Source organism: Patiria miniata, unplaced genomic scaffold, assembly GCF_015706575.1.
Source record: "Patiria miniata isolate m_02_andy unplaced genomic scaffold, ASM1570657v1 HiC_scaffold_3, whole genome shotgun sequence".
In the NCBI taxonomy this organism is placed as follows: Eukaryota; Metazoa; Echinodermata; class Asteroidea; order Valvatida; family Asterinidae; genus Patiria; species Patiria miniata.
Window position 1 is genome coordinate 34,393,995 of NW_024037069.1, and position 24,975 is coordinate 34,418,969.

The 24,975-nt window shown below is 40.1% G+C and overlaps 2 protein-coding genes across 4 annotated transcripts in view; one reads left to right on the forward strand and one right to left on the reverse strand.

Annotated features, from left to right (window-relative positions):
• The window catches only part of LOC119736751 (receptor-type tyrosine-protein phosphatase mu-like), a 29,270-nt gene extending 17,081 nt beyond the window's left edge, over positions 1 to 12,189 (forward strand). Inside the window, exons 23-38 of the mRNA XM_038210763.1 lie at positions 201 to 445; positions 1,168 to 1,255; positions 1,733 to 1,809; positions 2,118 to 2,154; positions 2,446 to 2,543; positions 2,772 to 2,891; positions 3,226 to 3,377; positions 3,526 to 3,661; positions 3,887 to 4,036; positions 4,558 to 4,657; positions 4,958 to 5,034; positions 5,695 to 5,829; positions 6,757 to 6,885; positions 7,493 to 7,809; positions 8,614 to 8,749; positions 9,976 to 12,189. Of these exons, the coding sequence (XP_038066691.1) occupies positions 201 to 445; positions 1,168 to 1,255; positions 1,733 to 1,809; positions 2,118 to 2,154; positions 2,446 to 2,543; positions 2,772 to 2,891; positions 3,226 to 3,377; positions 3,526 to 3,661; positions 3,887 to 4,036; positions 4,558 to 4,657; positions 4,958 to 5,034; positions 5,695 to 5,829; positions 6,757 to 6,885; positions 7,493 to 7,809; positions 8,614 to 8,749; positions 9,976 to 10,077 (2,099 nt within the window). The 3' untranslated portion in view covers positions 10,078 to 12,189. The remainder of the gene's footprint in view (positions 1 to 200; positions 446 to 1,167; positions 1,256 to 1,732; positions 1,810 to 2,117; positions 2,155 to 2,445; positions 2,544 to 2,771; positions 2,892 to 3,225; positions 3,378 to 3,525; positions 3,662 to 3,886; positions 4,037 to 4,557; positions 4,658 to 4,957; positions 5,035 to 5,694; positions 5,830 to 6,756; positions 6,886 to 7,492; positions 7,810 to 8,613; positions 8,750 to 9,975) is intronic.
• A 4,087-nt stretch (positions 12,190 to 16,276) lies between these two features.
• Positions 16,277 to 24,061, reverse strand: LOC119737557 (mediator of RNA polymerase II transcription subunit 26-like). 3 transcript variants are annotated; one of them, XM_038212000.1, is made up of 3 exons: positions 23,856 to 24,061; positions 19,034 to 19,108; positions 16,277 to 18,040 (listed from the first exon to the last, which is right to left on the reverse strand). In XM_038212000.1, the coding sequence occupies exons 1-3, from the start codon at positions 23,916 to 23,918 to the stop codon at positions 16,535 to 16,537; spliced, it is 1,644 nt and encodes a 547-aa protein (XP_038067928.1). In that variant the 5' UTR covers positions 23,919 to 24,061; the 3' UTR covers positions 16,277 to 16,534. The 3 variants fall into 3 exon arrangements, with proteins under 3 accessions (XP_038067928.1, XP_038067929.1, XP_038067930.1); XM_038212001.1 differs by lacking the exon at positions 23,856 to 24,061 and adding an exon at positions 23,296 to 23,840; XM_038212002.1 differs by lacking the exon at positions 23,856 to 24,061 and adding an exon at positions 23,133 to 23,234.
• Positions 24,062 to 24,975: the final 914 nt, after the last annotated feature.

A 24,975-nucleotide genomic window follows, 5' to 3' on the forward strand; every position in this document is an offset into this window, starting at 1 on the left:
GCAAACGGTTTTTTTTGTTTATTGCAAACAGATTACTAACTTATCTAGAAAAAAAAATGAGTGGGAATACATCGTAGTTTATCTGATCAATTTAATTACTATTTTTGAATGGCCCTGTATCTGCATTCAAAATCACAGAAAGATGTTCTGAAGACACAAGACGTCTCTAAATCACATCAGCATTCCATTTTTGTTCACAGATTTATCTTCTGTTCACAATTACGTCAACGACGGAGCAGCAGCCAGCGATACTCCCAACAAACAGAAGCCCAAACCGACACCAAAACCACGCCAGAAGCAGGGTGAGCCAGAACCACATGCAGAAGAAGAGGGCGGCGAACAAGTGGAATTCGTACCACCACCTCCTGTCCGCAGGGATGAGCTGGCTGAATACATCCGCCAGAAGGAGGCGCAAGGCGATAATGGATTCCTGGCAGACTACAAGGTAATAGTCCCTAAAAACCAGGCAAAGCTTGGCTCTTCCAAAGTAGCCTAATTCAATAATGTTTTCGATCCGAAAACGAGAAAGGAGTCACATGTCCAGCACGTTATTAGATCAGTTAAAAGGCAACTGTGCAATGGCCAATTCAAGCGTTATGAAAGTAAGTGTAATGTCTTCAACAGAGCGAATTGAGTCGTCTAAATAATGATAAACAGAAATGACCCAAACCTCAAAGTCTGCAATCTTTGGTTATTACCAGAGAAAGGATGTATAAGATTTAAGAAATAAATTTTCAGGGTATTTTACTGAGCTTTTAAAAGCTCTGTCACTGACATTAAATAACGCTGGAGTATCAGCACTCGTCGATTATAATGTAAGGTATAATCGTTCTTGTTTCATCCGAGTTTTGCCATGAGACATCATATTGCCATTTTTTTCTGGAAAATAAAACCTGAAAGTCCTCTTTTCAAAATTTGGGTTGAGGTGAAGTTGACAGTTGACTTATTTCTCTTAATCATGTCATCTTTAATTCACCGCAGTAGTTGCCGTGGTATATGTTTAATAGTTATTTTTTAAAGCCATAACTCACATAACTTGTATTCAAAGAACTTGTTTTTGTTTTGGTAATTACGCACAATTTAGTATCCTGATTAGACATGGAAAAACCAAATATAACAGTTATAAAATAATGAAACATATAATCCAGATTACTTTGTCTGTTTCAGTCGCTTCCCGATTTTCCACTACATCCATGGACAGTGGCAGCGAAACCAGAGAACAGGGCCAAGAACCGATACGTCAATGTCATTGCATGTGTGTATTACAGTCTATCTAAGTGCCATTGATAGCTTTTATCAAACCAGCATTGTTTTTAATTTTAAAACAAATAAGGGATATTATGTAAATCTCAACGGAAAGACATCTTATCTGATTAATTAGTACGGTTAATTCGAAAGCTTGTAAACATTTTGCAAATTTCAAGTGACACTTAAAGTACACTCTGAAATTAGTCTAGTTACATTTGACGAGAAAGCTTTCAAATTTCCAGCCGGCCGACTCTATAACTATCGTCACCTGGGTGCAAGATTAAATGTTTTAAAGTCAAATCTAACTAGGTGTTGTACAGTGTAAGCTGTTAAAATCACGATCACCACCGACTGAAAACTATTTTGATGAATTTTGAAAATGTTTTCCTACTTTTTAGAAACATTGTTTAAAAGGCTTTTGGACAAGAATTTTGTTCAATACCAAGTTGTGATTTCATTGTGTATTAATTGTTATTGTACGCAGACGACCATTCCCGCGTTGTACTTGACCTATTGGAAGGTGATCCTCATTCAGACTACATCAATGCCTGCTACATCGATGTAAGTCCATAATTGATGTACTCCTTCAAGCTTAGTGAGTAAAACACCGATGGGGTATTCTGTTGAACTAGGTTCTAATCCAGACTCAATAAGTCTTCTCTTTTCAAATGACAAATGAACATTAATTTCTTGACTTTAATTTCCCCCACCTGTTTGAACAAATGTAAGATTGCAGTAAGTCCACATTTTGTGGTGAAAAAAATGCTTGAAAACATAAGGCTTGCTGCCGAATAAAATACTTTTGTGGATTTTGTGTTTGTGCCAAGTTTAAATAATGCAGTACGTCTTAAATTGGTTTTGCTTTGTAGGGATACAAGACGGAGAACAAGTACATTGCAAGTCAAGGTAAATGCAATAGCAAAGTGGCCACTGTGTCTTGTAGTTTGGCAAGTTTAAACTCGTAAAGGCGCACCCACTGAATTATCTACCAAATTATGTATTTTCCGTAATTAAATAAAAGTAGGTTTGAACATAGTCACAGCTGTTGAAATACCGACAACTGTCACAGACAGAGCTCACTGTTTTAGTACCAAAAACAGTTTCTTTTCAGAACCACACAAAGTCCCAAAGATGTGACCACACGTTGCTACTAAAACCATTTATATATTAACGAACTTATTGTAATTCACTTTGCAGGACCCAACAAGGCATCTATCAAAGACATCTGGAGAATGGTCTGGCAGTTGGGCATCGATAAGATTGTCATGCTCACCAATCCCATGGAAAACGGCAAGGTAACGTGCACACCCTGAAGTATTGAAACATTATGAGGTTTCGGCAAAAAATATCGCACAAATACTGTTGAAATCACTCTTGCGAATCAGTATGAGGCGTTTGACCTTGGCTGTATAATAGAAGTTGGCTGGGAAATTTTGTCTTTTGAAAATTTCGAAAGTTTTAACAAAAATCAACCCGGCGCAAAGTGGTTAAGAATGTTGCATATTTTTTTTTGCCGTATTCAGATGAAGTGCCTGCAATACTGGGCTGATACTGGATCTACCATTCTCTCAGGCATCGTGGTGACTACAGACAAAGAGGAGGTGTTCCTGGATTACACCATTCGTAATTTCAGCATTCACCCGGTAATCACTAAATTATATAATCATTATTTTATTTGGATCAGGGAAATCAATGTTTTTATCATAACATGCAGCTGAAACAGGCCGTGAATTAGGCGAGCCATACATACAGTCCTAAATAGTAGTATTTAGAACTATTTAAAGAAGAGTCGGGCGTGTTTTTATCGTGATATTCGTGCATCGGGCACCGTTGGCATAAACTTGTTATAGATGACACCCGCATCCAGACAAGAATAAACTTGTTTTTCAAAACGCAATACGAAACTTTATTTTTTTCAATGGATTTTAATCTGATAAGATCTTAGCATGGTTTAATGCAAACCGACTATTTATTCAGGTTGGCAGCGAGGTTGCAGGAAGAGCGGTGAAGCAATTCCACTACACCACCTGGCCCGACATGAAGCCGCCAGAGTACCCAGCACCATTGCTCAACTTCCTGCGATTGGTCAATGGACATCATAACCCGGGACGCACAATGGTGCATTGCAGGTACACTCACTTTTTACATTTCGCTGATATTGCAAGAAAATACAAAGCCTCGTTGTTTACATCATTCTCATGAAGGTTTGGCTGGTGCGATTTAATTTAAAGAAACAATATCTAGTGATAGTTTTATTGATATTTACTCTTAATCTAGCGCTGGAGTTGGACGCACTGGTACATTCATCGCCCTAGATGCGATGCAGGAACAAATGGCGCAGGAAGGACAAGTTGATGTTCTTGGCTTCATCTACCAAATGAGACAGAATCGCATCAAGATGGTCCAGACACCGGTGAGTTTACGGGCACACAATCCAACAATAGCTATGGTTATAAGAGACTGCTGCGACTTTTGGCATTGCAGTATATCGGATGGAATATACAGAACCGAAGTGACATGAACCAATACCTGTTAATGCAATTAAAACTTGAAATCTCATAACATCATGACACCTGTTTTGCTCAATAAACGTCCAGAATAGCCATTCATCTCTTAAGAAATGCATCTTTATTTTCAGGAGCAATACAAGTTCCTCTATGACGCTCTTCTGTCGGCCTCTCTGACTGGAGACACGACCTACAGTGTTGCAGACTTCCGCCAGAAACTGACGACTCTGAAAAAGAAGGACAAAGGAGCGAAGGAAACAGGCCTTCAGAAGCAGTTCGCGGTAAGTCAACAAGCCAGTAGCATTTTGGAAATTAAGATGGACACAATGGGAGGGCACTATTTCAGTAAAACTCTTTTGTGTTACCCAGTCCAAATAGCACCATTCTGTTGTGTCCGCCACATCACAACAAGGCTATAATTGCAATAGTGAATCCACTCTAGGGTCAGATCGTTTGAAGCGATTCCACTATAGGGTGAGATCGTTTGACATCACAGTACCACGTGGCCATCCGGTTTTCCCGTGATCGGCCACCATTGCAGTAGGCAACCGTTTGGTTAGCAACCACGTCTTGCGTGGTTGCACACTATCATGCGACAGTAGGGCATATTTTCACATAAAGTGATTTTACTAGATTTATGCACGCCTTCATTCATTATGCTCGTGTTTTTCAATCAGTAGACACGTTAAGGTCCTTTGGGCTCCTGTTATAATGCAAGCCAATAAAGTGAAAATTATAATTTGCCAAGAAATTATTTTCATCTTTGGGCCTTTTTATTTTGTTATTGGGGGTTCCTTTCCAGACTCTGATCCAGCTGAGCAATAGGCGAGTTAAAGTCGAAAAGAAGTCGGGACAGCTCCCTGAGAACAAGGACAAGAACAGATATCGGCATATCATACCAGGTGAGTCCAGACAACAAGTTGAGCTTCTGATTCTTTTTTGTCTCATAAGTTCTCTCTTAATCGTAGATGTCGCGTTATAAGTGTCGAAATGTGTATACTATTATATAACAAAACCCTAACACCCACTCCCAATGGCGCAATACTCACTGTTTCGTACGGTTTGAATAACTAATTTCATTTCATCATTATTATATTATATTATTCATCATCACCATCAAAACGTCCTACTTGGTACTTCTGAGAGATTTCATCCTTGAACTAAGTATTTCATCCTATGTCTTATCATCGCTTGCTTCACAGGTGACCGTTCTCGACCATTTCTGTCTACCAGAGTCCATGAAGATGAAACCAACTACATCAACGCAACCTTCTTGCCAGTAAGTATCTGAATCATATGAGATAACACCAACATTATACACGGTCTCCACTTGTCAACTTCTACAATAATTATTATAGGATTTTGTAGATACCCGCAAGTTATTCATCTTGATTGGTGTTCCCAACACGCACGAAAATAAATTGTTTGTTAATTTTCTTTTCTCCATTTCCATTTTAATTTTCATTGAAGGGTAGGTAAAATTATTTTGTGACAGAATAAAGCTTCGTTGTTTTAATATTTTCCAACAACACATTTCAATGTTGCGTGGTGAAGCTCAGAAAAAAAATAAAGTTTTTTGCAGCTCTTCAGTTAGTATAATAATAACTTTTGTTATACCTCTGTCTGAATAACTTAATGTTCGTGACAGTTTGTGGCAGTCCTTCAGTTAGTATATAATAACTTTTGTTATACCTCTGTCTGAATAACTTTTGTTATACCTCTCTCTCGAATACTGCATTTTTATTGGCCTAGAACGATCACGTGTTAAGTTTATAAAAAGTCATGGCACAAAAATGTACAAAAATGCCAATATTATGTTTTCACAAAATGACGTCCCTGTTGGGTTGCCCGTAACAGGAAGTTTTTACACAATTAAAAAAACATAGCCTACCTAACAATACTCAATGAAAACGGTTCTTAATGCTTCTCTTTCCAACAGGGCTACCGTAAAAAGAACATGTACATCGGTACGCAGATGCCCATGCCCAACACTGTCACTGATTTCTGGCGCTTGATGTACGACCACAAAGCGACCAGCATTGTGATGCTGAACACCTTTGATGTCAAAGACAAGGTATGATGACAGCTCGTGTCAATGTTTTTTTCCAAAAGTTACAACTGCTGGCCCCTACATTTAAATATCTAGAATTGAAATCGCCCACTTGAAAAAGCAATGCATGAAATTAATTTTCAGCAAAATAAGAAGATAATGATTTCAGTACAGATCCTTTGCATATATCCCCAAAGTAACCTGTCAAATGTTAATTTGATTCAAGATCGTACTGTAACTAAACACCTTGTGACATTATTCCGTCTGCGTTGCTGTCACTAAGAAGAAATCAAGAATTGTAGGTAATTTTAACGATCAGTAAGTTGACTGATTTTTGGACATATAAATCGTGTTTCGTGATGAAAATGGCCTTGCAATCTATGTTTGCCACTATTTTCTCAACAAGTGTAATATCCACTGAGCTAAAGGCTGAACAGGTTAGGTTCTGAACATTCTTCTTTGGATTTTGGGTTGTTTTATTAGTGCAAACGAACAAAATGTGTTAAAAGCAAATGATCCTATATCCCTAAGTAAATCTAATACCTATTCACCCACCACAGGGGCGGAACCAGGAATTTTCGCCAGGGGGGGGGGGATTCGTCCACACAAAAAAATCTGAAATGTAGACAGTTTTCTCCGGGACACTTGGCCTCCGAAAATCAATAGGTACCATACTTTTAATGGGGGCGCTGTTCAAATCCGACGATTATTAACACAATAGTGTTAAGATACCCCCCAACCAAGCTGGCTCTGTCCATATTTTGTGCACAGGCGGATATTATTACCAATACATACAATACAATAATTTTGACAAAGTTGGGGGTTGCGGGTTTGAACCCCCCCCCCCCCCCCGGATCCGCGCCTGCACCAATTTGCTGATACGTGATATTTCAGCACGATGATTCTTTTTAAGGATTTAAAATCAAATGCCATTTTGTCTTCTGATTATAGACCATGTGTCGCTACTGGCCGGAGAAGGGAACCATCAACTTTGGCAAGCTGTCTGTCGAACTTATCCAGACCAAGCGATCCGACAGTGTGACACGATGCACCTTCACCCTGAAGAACACCACTAACGCGGTATATTAACTAATCCCCAAACAACTTTATCTTTATAAATGAGCCTTGAGGTCTGAACTGTTCAACAAGATGTTGTAGGCTCGAGATGGCCGAGTCCCGTCCGAGAAAATTTGTTCTTACGTGCTTAAAAGCCTTAGATAGCACTGCAAATTCACAATTACAGCGTTTTGTCAGGTCGGGGCTTCCCATAATGTCAAGGCAATGGACACAACTTGCAAATATCAAAAAATAAAAATGTCAAAAAATCAATTCAGGGCAAAAAGGAGAAAAAACCTTACTTGATGTCAAAATATCCTGAAATATCCTACTTGATTGAAAGTAAATGAAAGGATCATGCATCATGTGAAATCGTTGCGCTTAGTTTGTTGTCATTTTTGAAGAAAAGGGGAATGACCATCATATTATTCGGTTAGGACCAAACCACCGCGCTTTCATCGGAAATTCATGCTTTGCGTGGAAGATGGAAGATGCATTTTCACAGTTTACTCAAACAGAATTATACCGTATCTGTACTGAAATTTCTACAGGTTACTTTTCAACAACATGCTTGAGATTGATTTTACTACAGTCCAGGTGCTAATTACATCGATGTGCTTACCATAAAATGGTTCTTGGCAAATTTAATTGCCCAGCAACCATCCTAAGAGAAAATTGTCTCATCACGCAGAACACGTCGCAAGGCATATTGGCTGGTATTCTGCTTTTGCCAGGCAGAACTTCGCTATCTACAGCTAATTTTGTTCTGAGCGAAACTGTGTCTATAAATCTTTTACAGTCCGAGGAAGCACGCACCATCACCCAATTCCAATACCACGACTGGCCCTCCGACCAGGAGATACTGAATTCCGTGCCAGGAATGCTGACCCTCATGGATCTCACTCGAAAGTGGAACGGAGACAAAGGACCCATTGTTGTCCACTGCATGTAAGTCGAAGGGGAATTTTGGATGTGAAAAAGAGTATTGTTGAAATGTATTACATTTGTCTGGGACGCGGTTCGACTTGGATCGGTACACTTTATTGATTTCCAAAACATTAGTGATAAACGAAGACAAATTTAGTGGCATCAATTCCAGTTCAAGCATTTTTAGGCCAGTCTTCTGAGTAGGGTGTATAAGCATTCGGCATTTTTGCCGGACTTTGGAAACTGTAACGAAAGTGTCTGACGTTGGTTAACCGGAAAGTGTCGTTGGAAAAGGGAAAAGTAAACACCGTTGTAGATTGAGAAGTGTTAAGTATTAAATACTAAATTGAAGTATAATTAAAGAGAAGTTTTATCTTAAGTACTTGCTTGCATGTGTATAACCAATAACAGTAAGGTATATGCAACCGTAAGAATAATATGATGTTAAGTCCCTTTCGGTGTTTTGAAATATTTCATTAAATGAGAATGCCAAACTTAAGTTTTCGTATTGTAATATAAAATTTTGGACCTTTTTGGTAGTATCTTTCTTGAATCATTGAAGACCATTGTAAGGAGATAATTATCATTATTATTATTATTGTTGTTGTTGCTGCTGCTGCTGCTGCTGCTGCTGCTGCTGCTGCTGCTGCTGCTGCTGCTGCTGCTGTTGTTGTTTAAGAGTAATTTGACATTTTGAGAATTTTTGAAGTTACTGTTAAGATAAACATCCGAATATGAAAATGTCTGTGTATTGTTTGTTGTTATTAATTCAATTTAATAGATTTTTGTTATTTTTACAACTATTTCCCTTTTTTGCCTTTGTAGGGATGGTCTTGGTAGTACTTCTGTGTACTGCACGTTGATGGCGCTGTTGGAACAGTTCAATGTCGAGAAAGCAGTGGACGTGTTCCAGGCAGCTCATCGTCTGCGCATGGTAAACCAAAACATGATGAACTCGCTGGTAAGTATTGTGTGACTTTTACCTGTCATTTTACCTGGAAAACTTTGAATGTTTAGTAAATTCTCACGGCCTTGGGATTGTGGACAAGGGCGGATCCAGGGGGGGGGGGCAAAGGGGGCCATGCCCCCCCCAAAAAAAACGAAACCATTTTTTTTTTTTTTTTATGTGACATCGCAATAAAGGCAGGCAATGAGTACACTATCTTTTCCTCTAAAAAACATTGGTTGAAGTGGTCAGAAATTGCCTCAGATCGCACCACAGAGCATCTAGAATCCAAAAAAATTTCGGGGCCCTTAAGCGGGCCCCGAACCCCACGCCGTAATTTTTTGACCCACTTTTTGGGGGACCCAAATTTTTTTGGGCCCCCCCCCCAAAAAAAATTATGTTCTGGATCCGCCCTTGATTGTGGACAGCATTAGAGTTGCCTATGGGCCTTATCCACGAGCCGGCCATATTGAATTGAAAGTTAGATAAAATCGTAATTGTTTGAACTGGCGAAGAGAAATGAAAGCAATTTAATTTATTATCAATAAATTTGTAATTAAACATATTTCCCTAATGTTTAAAGCCATATTTACAACAAAAAAATCAGTAAAATAAGGCTGTATTGTCCCTGCACAAATAGTCTGGCGCCATCCAATTCAACAGTTAACAATTAATGAAATACAGTCAGGGAACTCGAAAAATATGGCCAACTCGTGAACAGGGCCCATTATCCTTCTGTAATTGACCAGGTTGCAGTATTTAATGCAGCATGCCACTACCATGCTGCAATATAGGGCCTACGTTTACGTAGGTTTGAAATGTGTACAAATTCTATGGTAAAAGATAATTTTTTACCATGTTTTTAAGCTGTCAGCATATTACACTTTGTCGTCTGACTTCAGTTGTTGTTTCCAAACGTTCATAAACGTACGTTCATAAACGTACAAGTGACCTCCGTTGTTATGGTAGATGCGCATGCGTGAAGTAGGTGCAATGATGTTGCATGCGCCACAAAGGATATTAACAAAGTTATTTTGTATGAAAAAGTTTATTTGATTCCGCCCAAAAGATGTATGAATGGTATTCACTTCACACATGGGCAACAGCATTTCTATTCTTGCTCTTCTTAAACTGCCCTTTTGAGATGTGAGGACACACTATAGGAGGCCACCATTTTAGAGCGGGAAAACTGTTTTATATCAAAATATAATTGCTAAAAAAAAACATTTTTGTCTTACCAGGACAAATACGCACTGTGTTACGATGTGATACAGGCCATGCTGGACTCCACTAGCATCTACGAGAACGTCACACCCTCAGCTGGACCCGAATCTGCCGTGTAAGGTAGACAGTTTTGATGCAAGTACAGCACATTCATGGCTTATAAAATACAATCCTCTTCGTACCTGACTGACTGAAACACTGACTCGCTGAATGTCACCTGTGAGCCGGGCAGTGCTATCGTATATGATTACCCTGTAACTCTAACGATGGGCTAAATCCTGCCCAATATTTACACAGATGCATAGCAAAATTTCCACTAAAACCATTTTGAATCAATGGGCTAATTGAATAGATTTTTTAAATGGTGGGCTCTTTGACCAAGCATTATCAACTTCAATTTGAAAATATGAATGCACAACCTACTGCAGATGTGCAAAAAAAGTATTGATGTCATAATGACGTCATCATATATCAAATCATCTGGCCTGGATGTTACACAACACTCCTGGAGTCTTTCCTTGACTCAGTGCATGCCAAATTTTCAGAATCCAGACAGGTGTTTGCTGTCAGTGTTGTCAACTGGAGGAAACTTGTCGTGGAAAAGGAAAAAATAGAAATGACTCGTATACTCGAGAAGAAAGCATCGAGAAGTAGGGAGACCACGAACATGAGGCTGGAAACTAGTAGTAGCCGATCTAGAATTTTCCATAGGGCATAAACAGGGGGTGTTGAAGTCCAATTTGTTTTCCGGGGCGGGGTGAGTCGTTGCAGTCAACAAAATACCAAAGAACTGAAACAATGAATAAAGATTTGATAGGCCTACTCTGAGTGATGAGGATATTTGAGGGAACTTCAGAATGTTTTGGACTGACCTTGTTGAAAATTAACGATGTTCAGTCCTGGGGAGAGATTGCCTACCCAACCCCTCTCGATCCGTCGATCTTTGCTACAGCTGTGTTGGTTGTGCGCCAGTACCTTGCTCTAGACCCACCGGTTCAAATTCCCCTCCGATCGATTTTTCACTGTTGGTTTATTACATTTTGTGACAATGAAATGTTTTTCCCAAAACATGCAATATCACATAATTTTTGTATCCCGACCGTGTAATATTTTCCAAAAATATGTACAATCAGGAAAATTAGAAAATATGGTTGGATGGAGCTAGACTAAATGCATTCAATTGCCAATTCTCCAACCATGGCCAGAGTACATCTTGTCAGTAAATAAGTGTAACCCGTTTGAGGACGTATCCCATTTTACCCAGAGCTATAGTTACATTTTAGAATCTTAAACATAAGTTTATCTACAGCAAGGAGTGAAAGCTCTATTCTTCTTTTACCATAGCTTGTTTTCTCTTGCAACGCAAGTTTTATTTTAGAATCTTAGACGTAAGTTTTTCTACAAGGAATAAAAGCTATATTCCTCTTTTATTTACCCAGAGCAATATTTTGTTCGCTTTTGCAACGCAAGTTATATTTTAGAATCTTAGACGTAAGTTTCGGCTGCAAGAAGTAAAAGCTATATTCTTCTTTTATTTACCCAGAGCAATATTTTGTTCGCTTTTGCAACGCAAAATATATTATAGAATCTTAGACATAAGTTTTTCATCTGCATGAAGTAAAAACTTTTTTCTTGGTAGAGCTGTTTTTTCTCTAATGCGAAACAAATTATACTTTAGAATCTTAAACATATTTTCTTACTGCAAGGAGTGAAGGCTATTCTTGTGTTTTGTCGTGGAAAGCAAGAATGCACGGACGTCAGTAGTTACATGATCACATTAATGCAACATGGCCGACCTGCTAAACCTCGCCAATAGAGGGCGCACTGTGGACACAACATCTTGATACTGGTATTGCAACGTTGTAAAGTTTGTTTGTAGGTTTTATATTTTTTGTAATTCGTGATCACGCATTCGGATATATTATGCGCTTTCAGCAAAGATTTCGTACTAATGAAATATGGTTTGCCGAATTGATTTGAGTTGAAATTATATAAGACGTTTTTAATGTTTAATCATATATATATATATATATATATATATGTGCATCTTGAATGTTTGATATGTATATTTTCGTTGAGTTTGATATCTATAGGCATATAATTGTTTACAGTGATTGTAGAAATTTGTATAAAGGGGCCTTATTAGGGGGTCTGGGCATAATTATTTGATAACATAAGCAATACAATTGTTCGAAGTATAAAGAAAGGTGTGTGATCACAGGAGTAACGACTACATTGTTTAAATCGCGATAATAATTTTAGATTATCAGAATTATTGTAAATAATTCATTGAAACTGTCGAAAAGGTCGCCTTTTAATAATACATTTATTTTTTATGTCCATTGGAGCTTATGCACCAATGGACATAAAATGGACTGCGAATGCAAACTTAAATATTAGTGCAAAGTAGGTTTATTTAGCTACATGTATTTACCCAGGGTATACGCCACAAAGGCACTTATAATCGTCTTCGCTCGTTCCTTCAACTTATTTTTGGTTACAAAATGTAAGCCCATCTATAGTTACAAAAAGCTATCTGCAATACTTTGCGTTTCCTCCACAGGACCTACGTCGTCAAGGCCTTGAAAAGGAAGGGGCATTGGTATGAGCAAACATGGAGTATAGGCTATTAGGCCCCAAAAAAGTCTCCGGTTTCTGGTATGGAGCTTGCCCAAAAAGTGGTGCGGCGACGCGGCTTTTTTTTTTTTACCCGTTTTTTGTTTGCTTCAAATGTCGGCTGATGACTGCAAATGGTTCCCGACTAAACTTAGTGCAAATATGATGGGAGTCCAGAGAAGCCACGTAAAGCTTATTCTCGATCATAACCCCATATAAAAAAAAAACGTTAAAACTGTGCAGCAGCAGGATTCCAGTCAAACCAGTGAGTTTGGCGGTTTTGAGACATCATCTTTTATTGAAAAAAAAAACTTTTTCATTTTGCCGACGCGCATGGCTACGGCGACGCGCGCGCATACCAGAAACCGGAGACTTTTTTGTTTGGCCTTAGATATAAACGAAAACAGATTTGGCTTTCCCAAGTATTTTACTACCCAGATTTACTGCAAACCACATGTTTATGCTTTTAACATGAATAAAGTATAAATAAAACTGCAATAGTACACACAATTTTGCGAAAAATCATTGAGATACCGGAGACATTTTTTTCTGTTTAATGTCACCAAAAACATTGCTGAAACAGACATGTGTTTGTCACAAAAAGTTATGCAGATATGTATGCTTCTTGTGCAGTCATGCGTCTTCCGTGAGCATTCCCGTATCAGACGGAACACTTTGCATGATAAGTCCGCTTTTTGAAACTGATGAAATCTCCAAATCTCCGTCAAGTCAAGCAACCCCCCCCCCCCTTCCCCCGCCCACCAAACAAAAAGAAAAAGAAAAGGACTTTTCATACGATTTTGTTGCAATTGTGCCAATTTTTATATTATTTTCTGGCGGCAGACTGCAATTTTTAACAAGTGGCTTGAGGACTTTTAATAAAAGTTCTCCCTGTTCTCAAAAATTTCCCCTTAAAATTAGCTCCTTACAAAATCCAAATATTATCCCTCTAAGCTTAAGAAAAGGGGGTGCATAGCACCTTCTCCCTCCCCATTCAAAATAAAATTGACTAATGCACTTCACTATTAATCAATCAAAATGTTCACCTGTTTATCAATACATTACTTCAATGTAGCAATTCTCTTAATTTTATTATTGCTCGATTCAATTCAAAACATCAATACACATAATCAAATTATTTCAAATTACAAGCCTCCTCTAGAATTCGCTTCAACGCAAACTAACAACCAAGGAATAAAGTGACCGGGAATGGATCTTGATATCGGAGGTGTATATGGTGCTCAATCGCAAGTTGGCCACGAACTATAGCGACTCAAAAGAGACAAACAAGGTTAGGAATTTAAATTCATACACAGCTGTTCAAATCACACAAACAGGGGCAATGGCTAAATTATATGCAATTAACTGTTCAGAAACAGGTGCATATTTGGCGTGTGCATGTTTAACATGATACATGATTCTTTTCTATATTCATGTAATCATTACAAACATGGCAAGAGCAACTTAATTTAGGCCTGTATGCAATGGTGGGGTTCAGAACCAATGTTTGGGTATATGTAGGCCATTCCAGCTGTTCAGTTTGTAATACATGTACATGTATTGGTCATGGTGAGAGACAATTGCCTGCTAGAGCTTGCACAGTTTGTCGTCACTGTGAATAGGTTACACAAATTCATTAAGAATTAAACTAGAGCATCTACTCATGCATTTAATAGACCTGTCCACTGCGAGGGCGCTCTCCGCAAACTCTCTATAGGTGGATGGCGCATTTCTTCTTAAATTAGGCTTCAAACGAAAATGACGTCACAATGGGTTTACATCACCTCCCAAAATGGCTTCCACTAGAAAGCATACATGTTAAACGAAACAAGACAGCGCGTCTCAGGCTTGTCCTCTTCAATGCCCACCATGACAGTATTCACATCATTTTCAGGCACCCGTTTAGTAGGACAACAGACTACTTGTGGATGGCGCCCTCACAGAGGACAGATCTGATTTCAATTCAGAGACAATGAAAGTACAGAGTCCTCTCATGTGTATCACAGAGGTAAGGCGCTCAATGCAGGCGGTATCCAGTTCGTTAGTGACTCTGTGATGCATGCGCGCACACCACTGATTACTAGGGCCATTGGATAAACACTAAAGTTGAGTTAACTCGGAGTTCCAATATTTCCAATGCTACTTAATCATGTTAATGTGCAGTGACCATGGTTCAAACTTAAGTGACGTCACACTGACGAACCAGATATTGCCAAATCCTACTTTAAAACGATTTCTCTTCAATACATTTCTACCTGGATTTAGGGAAGTAACTTCCAAGCCCGCAGATTATAGTTAAAACACACCATCGGTTTTAATAATCGAAAATATTCAATTTCCTTTCTAAAACCTAACATGGTGGTGTTTTATTAATATTTCATTTCAAAATATCAAATTTTAGATTTCAAATCACAAAAAAAGTATACAAAAAAGTATAAAAAAACAGCTACTTAATTCTAGTCCTCAATTTTCCAAACTCTTAAGTATTTGCACACAATGCCAGGGGTAATACTATTTAAAGCACTTTTTCCAATATAATGGCCACTTGTTCAAGTCAACATTTTCCTTTTTCAAACACCACAGAAATAAGTCAATATTTCTTTTGTTTCCTGATGCGCACAAATTATAGTCTTTTTGAACAATCAGGATTTTAAAAAAATCCACTGTAGGTGGTAATCAATTAAGTTGCCCGTTGAACAGCTTCCAGTACTTGGCCCTTTTCAATGCACATCTCAAATGAAGGATTTTGTAGGATTGAAACCTATAGGGCAAAAAGGCATGGCTGATTTTGGAGGATGTACCGTTTCAAGGTCTTGGACCGGACCTTGTGTTGTTTATGCTCAGCCATGCATAAATTTAAGACATTAAACTTGAAATCCTCCACACTGCTCCAGGATATCTGGCTCTGCCTCAACATTTTGAGGATTGAGGCAGTGGTCACCCCTCCAAGGACCACATTCAAGTAATAACAGAGGATTTTGCAGAATCGAGGCTGTATGCAATTTTTACATGGAGGGAGTTGGAGGATTTTGCAGGATTGACGTTGCATCCCAGCCAAAATGCCTAGGGAGTTACGGTTAAAGTAAATCTTTCAGAATTATGTTCATAAACATTTACCATGAACAATGGTATGTTACAAAGAAGAGTGTATGAATAAGAGTCAATCACAAGTCTAATAAGTCAGGTCATAGTCTTAGTCAAAGACTGCATTTGGTTTTTATTCCCTTTTTAAAAGCCAATCTGTGGCAAGTGAGGTCACTATCTACAACATGAATCAAATTCAGTCTTGGCAATATTGGCAGCGCTACTCAAGCTAATGCACACACGTGAGGTATGCTCCTCATTTCCTGGGTAGCGCTGCCAATGTTGCCAAAATGCCAAGACTGGAGTTGATTCATGCTACTGATAGAGACCTCCACCACCGCGGCAACTTTAACGCGTTTGTCACAGGACTGGCAGCAAAATAGGGGAATAAAAATACCAAATACAGTCTTGAACCAAGTCTAGCCCGTTCACACGTAAAAGGGACTGAACAATGACAAACCACTGCTTTCGTCATTCTTAACAGCTTTGGTGAAATGGCACAATAGGTGAAGCCTCACTTCAAAAGGAAAATTAAAGACAATTTCTTTTTACTTGGAGACATTCTAATCTGCTCCAATAATAATCAATCACTTGGGCTCAATGTTTAAGTTTTTGAACATTTTCTTTTCATCAGCTTTCTTCTGTTGATGCAAAAACATCAGAAAATATCTGGGGCAAAGGAAAAAATAAAACACACAAAATGGCCCCTTATTGCAAAGCTAATAACACCTTGTTACTGGATTGATTAACTTGGAACAAAATAATGCTTATTGCCCACCATGTGAGCAATTTAGAGAAAAAAAACACAGCTCTGACTTGTAGTTTTTTTAATTTTATAAATTTCTATACGAGTACAAGTGAACGCAGCGCCAGGAATCAGTCCAGGCAAATGTACGGTAATATATGCAAGGCATTGTCTTCTTGTACAGTAACCGAGAGACACTGCGTCCAATCAAACCACTCTGACCGGTCGTTAAAGCAACCATTTACACCATCCCACTCCTGCTCATGGATCCTGGTCAAGTCTTCGGCCGTGACAGGTTTGGCGGGGACTGGTTCCTCCTCAATATCACTTAGAGCGACATCTTGAGGGGGTGATGCTTCTGGCGTTCCCTTGTCTGGGGTGTCAACCTCCAAATCCAAGTCTACTTGGGAAGTGTCAACAGGACTTGGTTCAAGAGGCTTCCCTGTATCCGCTAGTATCAGTTCATGACTTGTCGGTGTAGGTACTTCTTCCAAATCCACGGTCGGTTTGCTGTGTTTCGTACCACTAAGAATATCGTCATCGTAGTCGTCATCAAAAATTGAGAAAGAGACTTTGGAGCTGTCTGGTTCCTGCAAAGCTTGGTCAGGGGATGGTGATGCAAGCTGGGTACGGTTGTAACTGATGACTGGGGCACTACATGTTGGAGTCGTGCATTTCTCTTCGACAGCAGCTGCAGGTGACCGTAATTTAACAGTTGCTGAACTGGAATTGGAGTCCTGAAGGCATTTCTGTACACTTGGGGATTTGACATGCTGCTGGCTGGAGACGACAAAGTCTTTTTGTGAGGTGTCTTCAGCCTCTTCCCCGACATGCAACGTGGCATCAGCCACGTCAAGACGGTTGGAGTCTGTGCTGTTGGAACTACTTGGCTGTTTTGCCTTAACAGATGGTGAGGAACGACCTGCTTTAGCAGTTGCGACGACAGCGGGTGAGAGTTTGCTACCACGGTTGATGGCGGGGCTAGACCCTTGTTTGGTGAGCAAAGGTGACTTAGAAAGCCCCTTGCTAGTATTTGCATTCAATTTGCTCAAACTCGGTGAGGACTGAGACTTCGCTTTTAAAGCGGGGGAGCTGGTTCTGGATGGTGCCTTGGGCTCCGATTGTTTCACCTTGGAAAAAGCCGACTTGGAGCTCTGCAGAGTGGACCTGCCGGCTTCCAGTTGGGTAGGCATGCCATTTTTGGTCTCTGGAGTGGTCTGATCTTTGGTTGCATTGGAGGTGGGTGTGCTCACTGATGGTCGTGGTTTCTTGGCAGATGTTGGTGCGGACCCTGTTGACGTAGCTGTGCTCGGTGACGGGGTCAGCTTCCTCCGTTTGCGGTTCTCCGACTTCTTTTTGTCCACCGTTGAGGTCGGGGTGGCGGACGTCTGGGTTTTGAGGGATGGAGTTCTGTTACCTCCGCTTGACAGAGTGGAGGCAGTCCCTGGAGTAGGTGGGGTGGGTTGCCTGTTAGCGGTGGCATCCTGAGTACTGCTGCCGGCCGCCTTAGCAGAGCTAGGTGTTCCTCTAACAAACTGCTTGCTCCAGACGCGGACCAGCTTCTTACATCTCAACGAAAGCGCATTGTCTTGTGTGTTCTTGCGGATGTCGTTCACAATCTTGCCAAGACGTGTCTCCTGCAATGAAAGGAACAAATGACATTTAAAGAACATCCCAAAATGTGAAACACTCTTTCAGAATGCTCTTTTAAGGAGCAGGGAGCATTCTTTGCAGTAACAGTCTGTTCTTGTTCAAGAATGGAAGCATTCTTGTTCATGCGAACACCTCGAAAAAGCTCCAAAAGACCCTTCTTCGGAGAGACATTTTGCAATTATTTTACTCAAAGATTTGACCCTCCCATCAGACTGGCATTTATCTCCAGTTTCAATGGCATGAAACGACTAAGAATATTTTCTATTCTCCCTAGATGGGATGCCGGTCCACCCTAGGTTACTCCCAAACTATTGCAAGTACACATATACATGTACACATGGTCAATATACACAGAGCAAAGTTGGGACGAAGTGGCTTGCCCAAGGACACAACATGCATGTTGGCGATTGTTACTTAAATGTTACCCCAGGGTGGGGATTTGGTCACTTACAAAATGACAGTCCCCCTAACTTGGGTGGAGCAGCCCTGGGGGGGGGGGGGGGGGGACCAACTATCACCATTTTCAAGACCCGACAGTTAGTGAAAACCCCGTAATCAATCATTTCAGTTTCACGAACTGACATGCATGTATGTACGCGCACTTCGTACATTGACGCATAAGAGAATAATTTTGGATAAGATACTGCTTTTAAGGAACTGCAACGCAAGCATGTTGCGGAAATACAATTTGGAGAAAAATGCAAATGAAAGGTTTGACACGAATATACTCCATCCGTACACTTTAATTAACACCGGTTTCAGTTTGTGAAAACGAAAATGTACATGTACGGAGTGCGCTAATGTAGTACAGGGTGTCAGTTTGTGAAAACCAAAAAACAAGGTTCTGTATGCCGGTGTGCCAGCAACTCAAGAGCAACCTAGTGTCAATTCGTGGTTTCGGTGCCGCATTGATAGGTACATCAGGAGCTAGAATCTTAAGGTACATGTAGGTGTACCCTTCAAGCCTCAATGTTTACCTCAAGAGCCTCTTTGGTGATCTGGATGTTTTCCAGGCATGTTATGGCTTCCAACACACCAACCATGTTAGTGACCTGGACAAAAGAAATAAAGAAAATGATCAGAACGTGTTCTAATAACGTGAAAAAAGGTTTAGTTAGGGGCTGTGAAACTTGGTATGTCCATAAAAGTTCCCTGATGTCAAAGAAATTATACTAGATTATATCTGAAATCCTCCGCACTGCTCCAGGATGTCACTGACTCTGTCTCAACATATTGACAGTGATTGCTGGAAGATTTTTGAGGCAGTGGTCACCCTTCTAAGAACCACATTAAAAAAAAATAGGCTTTTGGAGGATTGGGGCTGTATGCAATTTTTACATGGAGGCAGTTGGATGATTTTGCAGGATTGAGGTTGCATCTTAGCAAAACTGCTTAGACAGTTAGGGTTCAGATACCATTGTAATACTTTCTTTTCTTTCAAATTACTCATTATTGCACTTGATTGGATGGGCCCAGTCAAAAAAGGGCCAAAAAATTAATTCTAAAAATACATTGTAGGATGTTAAACCCATTGTACATAGGTCGTACACATGGTGCCAGATGTGCTGTATTCTCATAAAATCTCCCAGAATTTTGAGATCAACTAAAAAGCTCTACAGAATTAATCAATGACCATATTCCATTCCATGACATTGGCACTGTACGTCGATGTATTCAAAATGAGCACTCACCTATTTTATGATAAGGATTTAAATACAAGTACATGTACAATGTACATGACTTTAGCAAATTCCATTTGCATGTAAACTGTCCCTGATCATTCATGTATTATGCATCACTATGAAAATGAACTGGTTTGTTTTCTTTTTCTTTCTTGTTGTGGAGGGGTGTTCAATAAATAAATCATTAATTGGCACTTATGATTGTAAACAATGTGTCATGAGACCGATCATTGACATTTGTATTTTTTTTTTTTAGATCTATGTGTATATTCAGAGACAATGTTTGACTAACAAGTGCAACAACATAAAGAGAGCTTCATTTAAAAACAGACCTTACAGAGTTGTTGAGAAAAACATTCCTTGGAGTCAGCGTAAAGATAGGACTTGTGATTTTTTTTTCAGTCTGAAATTTAAGTGTTTTCATTTTTCAAGTTGAAGTAAGAAATCGACTGGAGCAGGGTTTGAACCTGCGACCACCGGATTGCTGTTTCGGTGCTCTACCACCTGAGTTACCCAACCCTATGTTGGCTAGTCCCATAAATGTGACTGAAATACCTCCGTATATCAGTCACAGAGCCACGTACGGCCTGTGAGCAGAGCTTCTCGTTGCTAGGGGAGCCGAAAATTAATTAAAGATCGAAATTATTTTGTCAGCAGAAAATCAACCCAGCTATAGTATGACTGCTAAATAGCACAAAATCGTTAAATTCGGTACCTTCAGAGGTACTGCTGTTACCTGTCATTCCAAAATCTTTGAAGCACTCTGCAGTGAAGCGCGCCCTCTTGTGTGCGCTCTTCATCCGCGGTCGCGTATTGCATCCGGGCACTTCACAGAGCGCCAAAGATTTTGGAACGACAGGTAACAGCCGCGTTGCACTTTGCCAAAGTTGACGCACGCTCAGTAGATGATTAAAGCTCTTGTTTGGTTCCCTGACCCCTTTGGCCTCTTGACTAATATTAGGGTGGCCGGGAACATATCAGCGACACCATGCTTGCTCAAAACCGTCTGCATTCTTTGACGAATTACCATGATTTTTGGATAACTAGACCTCTGAAGGTACCGAATTTAACGATTTTGTGCTATTGAGCAGTCAAACTATAGCTGGGTTGATTTTCTGCTGACAAAATAATTTCGATCTTTAATTAATTTTCGGCTCCCCTAGCAACGGGACGCTCCGCTCACAGGCTGTACGTGGCTCTGTGACTGATATATACGGAGGTAGTCCAGTATTTCAGTCACATTTATGGGACTATATGTTGGCGGTTCCCCATTTTGTCAATGTCTTAGTTTGTTTATGGCCAAAAAAAAAAAGTCTCCGGTTTCTGGTATGCGCGCGCGTCGCCGCAGCCATGCGCGTCGGCAAAATGAAAAAGTTTTTTTTCAATGAACGATGATGTCTCAAAACCGCCAAACTCACTGGTTTGACTGGAATTCTGCTGCTGCGCAATTTCAACGTGTTTTTAGATGGGGTTATGATCGAGAATAAGCTTTATGTGGCCTCTCTGGACTCCCATATATTTGCACTAAGTTTAGTCGGGCACCATTTGCAGTCATCAGCCGACATTTGAAGTAAAAAAGTCGGGTAAAAAAAAAAAAAGCCGCGTCACCGCACCACTTTTTGGACAAGCTCCATACCAGAAACCGGAGACTTTTTTTTTTGGCCTAAGGGTCGCTAGTATGAAACTTCATTGAATCATTATTTTGTCCACCGACTCTTTTGGCAGTGAGTTACACATTAATTCTGTGTCCGTTTTTTGTTTCCCTGAACTTTCCTGCATGAAAATTGTAACAGAATTGTAACCCACAACATTACCTACTGGTGGCCCTACACAACCAAGACTGTGCATGATAGACTGCAAACCACATGCAAAATCGTGCCGTGGGTTTACGTTGAGCATACCGGGGAAAGCGACTATTGCACCACGTGAATTTCCGAACTGTTTTAAGTTTTTCCTTCCTTCCTTCCTTCCTTACAAGTGCTGCCTTCATATGGTTGAAGATAAACACACTGCCAGAAACACCAGGGCATACTACGGCTTTACGTCCCATCCGACATGTCCGAAGGAAGAAGCAATACTGGTTAAGTGTCTTGCTTAATGACACAAGTGTCAAGACCAGGACTCGAACCCACACTCTGCTGATCAGAAACACCAGCAAAGCTGGAGAACAGTGCTCTTAAAGGGAATATACAACATTTGCAAACAACGAAAAATAAAACTATCAAGTTTTTGCGAAATACCTTAACAGGATGTTGGTAAATGACAGTCTAAAGCATCCTGTAAAATTATGGCACCTGGTATACTGTCATTTTCAAGAAAAGTGGTATTTTTGTATCAATTTCCAACGCTGATCGGCCGATCAGCGTTGGAAACAACTGGCTTTTTATCAAATACTGGCCCCAATTGACCATTGCACTTGTTTGCAATCGATTACAAACCTATAAACGGGTACGAGCCAGCTAGACTGGTTCCCTGACCTTACAATTCCCCCAATGTATGTAAACTGCTCTGTTTCTTCTTATATGGAGTCAGGGAACCAGACTACAGGAAAATGATCGTTTTTCTTGGTTTTTATAGCATTTTCGAACCCAAAACCTCCAAAAAGTTAGTGTAACTATATTTGCTTTATATTCCGACCCCCCAATTCCACCCATTTCTGAAAATTACAGCAAAAGCAAATGATGTATATTCCCTTTAACCGCTTGGCCATGACACTCCACTTTTTGGGGGGTTTATTTCGGTTTTTCACACGACGCTGAAGACGGCCTAACCGAACTAACCCGATCCAAAAATCGCAAATGCAAAACTGACCCGGACCGACTGAAATGATGAGAAAAAAAACGACCTGATCTGAACCGACGTTCTGAAGAACCACTGAATCTTAATCCATTCATAAACGCAGAATTTTTGTTGAGGACATTTTCTGTACGGATTGAGAGCCATGAAAATATTGAAATTAAAATTGACTCCCGACAATATGTAATATTGGTGCTAGTTTGAAAAAAATATATGTTCATGATGACAAAATTGTGCATGGATTTTACTGTTTTCTCCGTGGCAAAATTTCTCACGCTTCAAAGTTCAAGACAACAGTTTTGATTTTACACGTACATTAAGATGGAAAAGATTGTTTTGTAAGGTGTATTTGACTGTTTAAATTTCATGATTCAACCAATTTAATGTGGATAATTTTACAAAGTAGCTTAACTTAAAGTTAAACTCAAGTCAGTATGGTCAATCACTAATAATATAATATGCCATTCCATGCCATCATGATCAGAGCAGATCATTCCATTATCATGCCACATTTTCCATGTTTCCACATCAAAAAAATCTGGCAAAACCCAATCTTTTCACAAAATAAGCAAAAGCATGAATGAAATGACTTATTCACAATTCTCATCCTTCACAAATCATCAATTTTGGAGCTCGAAAAGGGTCTAAACATGACAAGAGAAAAAACACTGAACACGATGACAAAAATCATGTCCATATTTAGTTCACACTGGGTCCCATTCAATACAGTAATACAGCACTACATGCATTTAGCTACATACATTGTACATTACGATACGACAGGTGTACCAGCTACGCAAGGCCTCCACAGCACGGCCGCCATACTTTTTCTGCACGCATTCATTATGCACAGAAAAACACAAGACGTGTTCCACAGACCCCAGAGCGCATGCGTGCAGGCCGTCCGCTCATAGGTTCCCGGCCGCGGTCAACAGTCATTTTGCAGCGGACCAGCCGACTGGAGAGATCCCCTTACGGCTTCGCGCTCTCCACATACCCATCGAAAAACGCCGCCGTTTTGCACTTTTTTCACGTTCTGCTTTATTGTTTTCGCACCCAGGACATTCTATGATTGTCGAGCTTGGCGTTAGTGGTGGTTAGAGACTCTGACAGAGAGGCCCTGGTGTGAATTCGCGGACCGAATTTTGGTTGCTGCCTGGCAAAAATCGGCCATTTTGAGGGGTCTCCGATCCGCGTGCGTGCGCAATGTGTATGTTAGGCATGGCAGTGTATGCCCGATCGTACAGCCGGCCGACCGGCCCCGGTTTATTTTTCCGATTTTACGACTCCTAGAAGCGAATTGACGGAAATTTTGGCTTACTTTGGCATCTTGGTCTATTGCATTGAGCAGCTGCTCCCGGATCTGGCTTGGGGTTGGCGGCATTTGACCGTCTTTCCCCGGTCAAAATCTGCCGAGGTGCTGCACCTCCACAGCGCACACACTGCACAGGCATATCGCGGTTTATCGGCCTATTTCCCGAATGGCCCTATGGAACTATGGGATACGTAATGAGCGAGCGCCCAGCTTTTATTTTCTGGCAGACAAGCAAACTCACTCGCGTAGCTCGAGTATGCGCAACTCGTATATTTTCGTAAATGACGTCACGGTGCCCGATTAATCCCGAAGTTTAATTCTTTGTTAATTAAATAACACATTTGTATAATAACAACTGTAAAAATTTTACAAGAGCAAATAATAAGAAGATTTGTTCACGAGTGGTCTAGGTGCCGAACTGTGCATTCGCGATCCCGGCGCAGCGTGATGAAGACATAATGGCGTATCGTACATGCTAATACGTGGTGCGTGGTTTTAAAGCAAACTACATGAAAATCTTTCCAAAAACAAGGGTATTAAATTATTTCAGACGTGTTCGGTTTTTTTCCTTAAATGTTTGATTCGTGTGCTTTGTTTGTCACATCATGACCTTTAACCCTGAAAGGTTTTCATAATTCCAGACAATAGTTTTCACATTATGTTTATTTAAAAATGCAGTTTCTCATGTCTGCTAAATCACGAATTTTAATACCGTTGAGGGCGCTTTAGATGACATCGTTACGGGTGCACCCATGATGAAAATTCCATAGACACCAGTCATGCATATCCATACTTCAAAATTCTTTTTAAAATAATCAAAACCCACACAGGTATCAAACAAGTTTTGGTGGATTGAACCTCAATTATTCCTCTAAAACCAAATCAAATGGTAACAGACTCGCTGTGAAAAAGAGATGGGCAATCCGTACGTTCCTGTGAACACAGGTTCGTCCCCTAGTACCCGTTGCCTTACATTTTTCATGCGGGAATATAGTCTCGTGATCATGAAACTATCATAATGAGCTATAGAACATTAAGTTTAACCTACCGCACCGGGCGGAGCATCTTATTTTATTTCAGTAACAATGAACTTCTACAAAAGGTTCACTCATTAGCGAAACAAATT

Bases quoted from the DNA above. Each gene is read 5' to 3' on its own strand.
- LOC119737557 (XM_038212000.1), bottom strand. From the start codon at position 23,918: ATGCCGCCAACCCCAAGCCAGATCCGGGAGCAGCTGCTCAATGCAATA. The intron at 19,109-23,855 runs GTAAGCCAAAAT...TCTTTTGTCCAG, and splicing joins CAATAGACCAAGATGCCAAA to GTCACTAACATGGTTGGTGT. The intron at 18,041-19,033 runs GTAAACATTGAG...CTTTCATTGCAG, and splicing joins TCACCAAAGAGGCTCTTGAG to GAGACACGTCTTGGCAAGAT.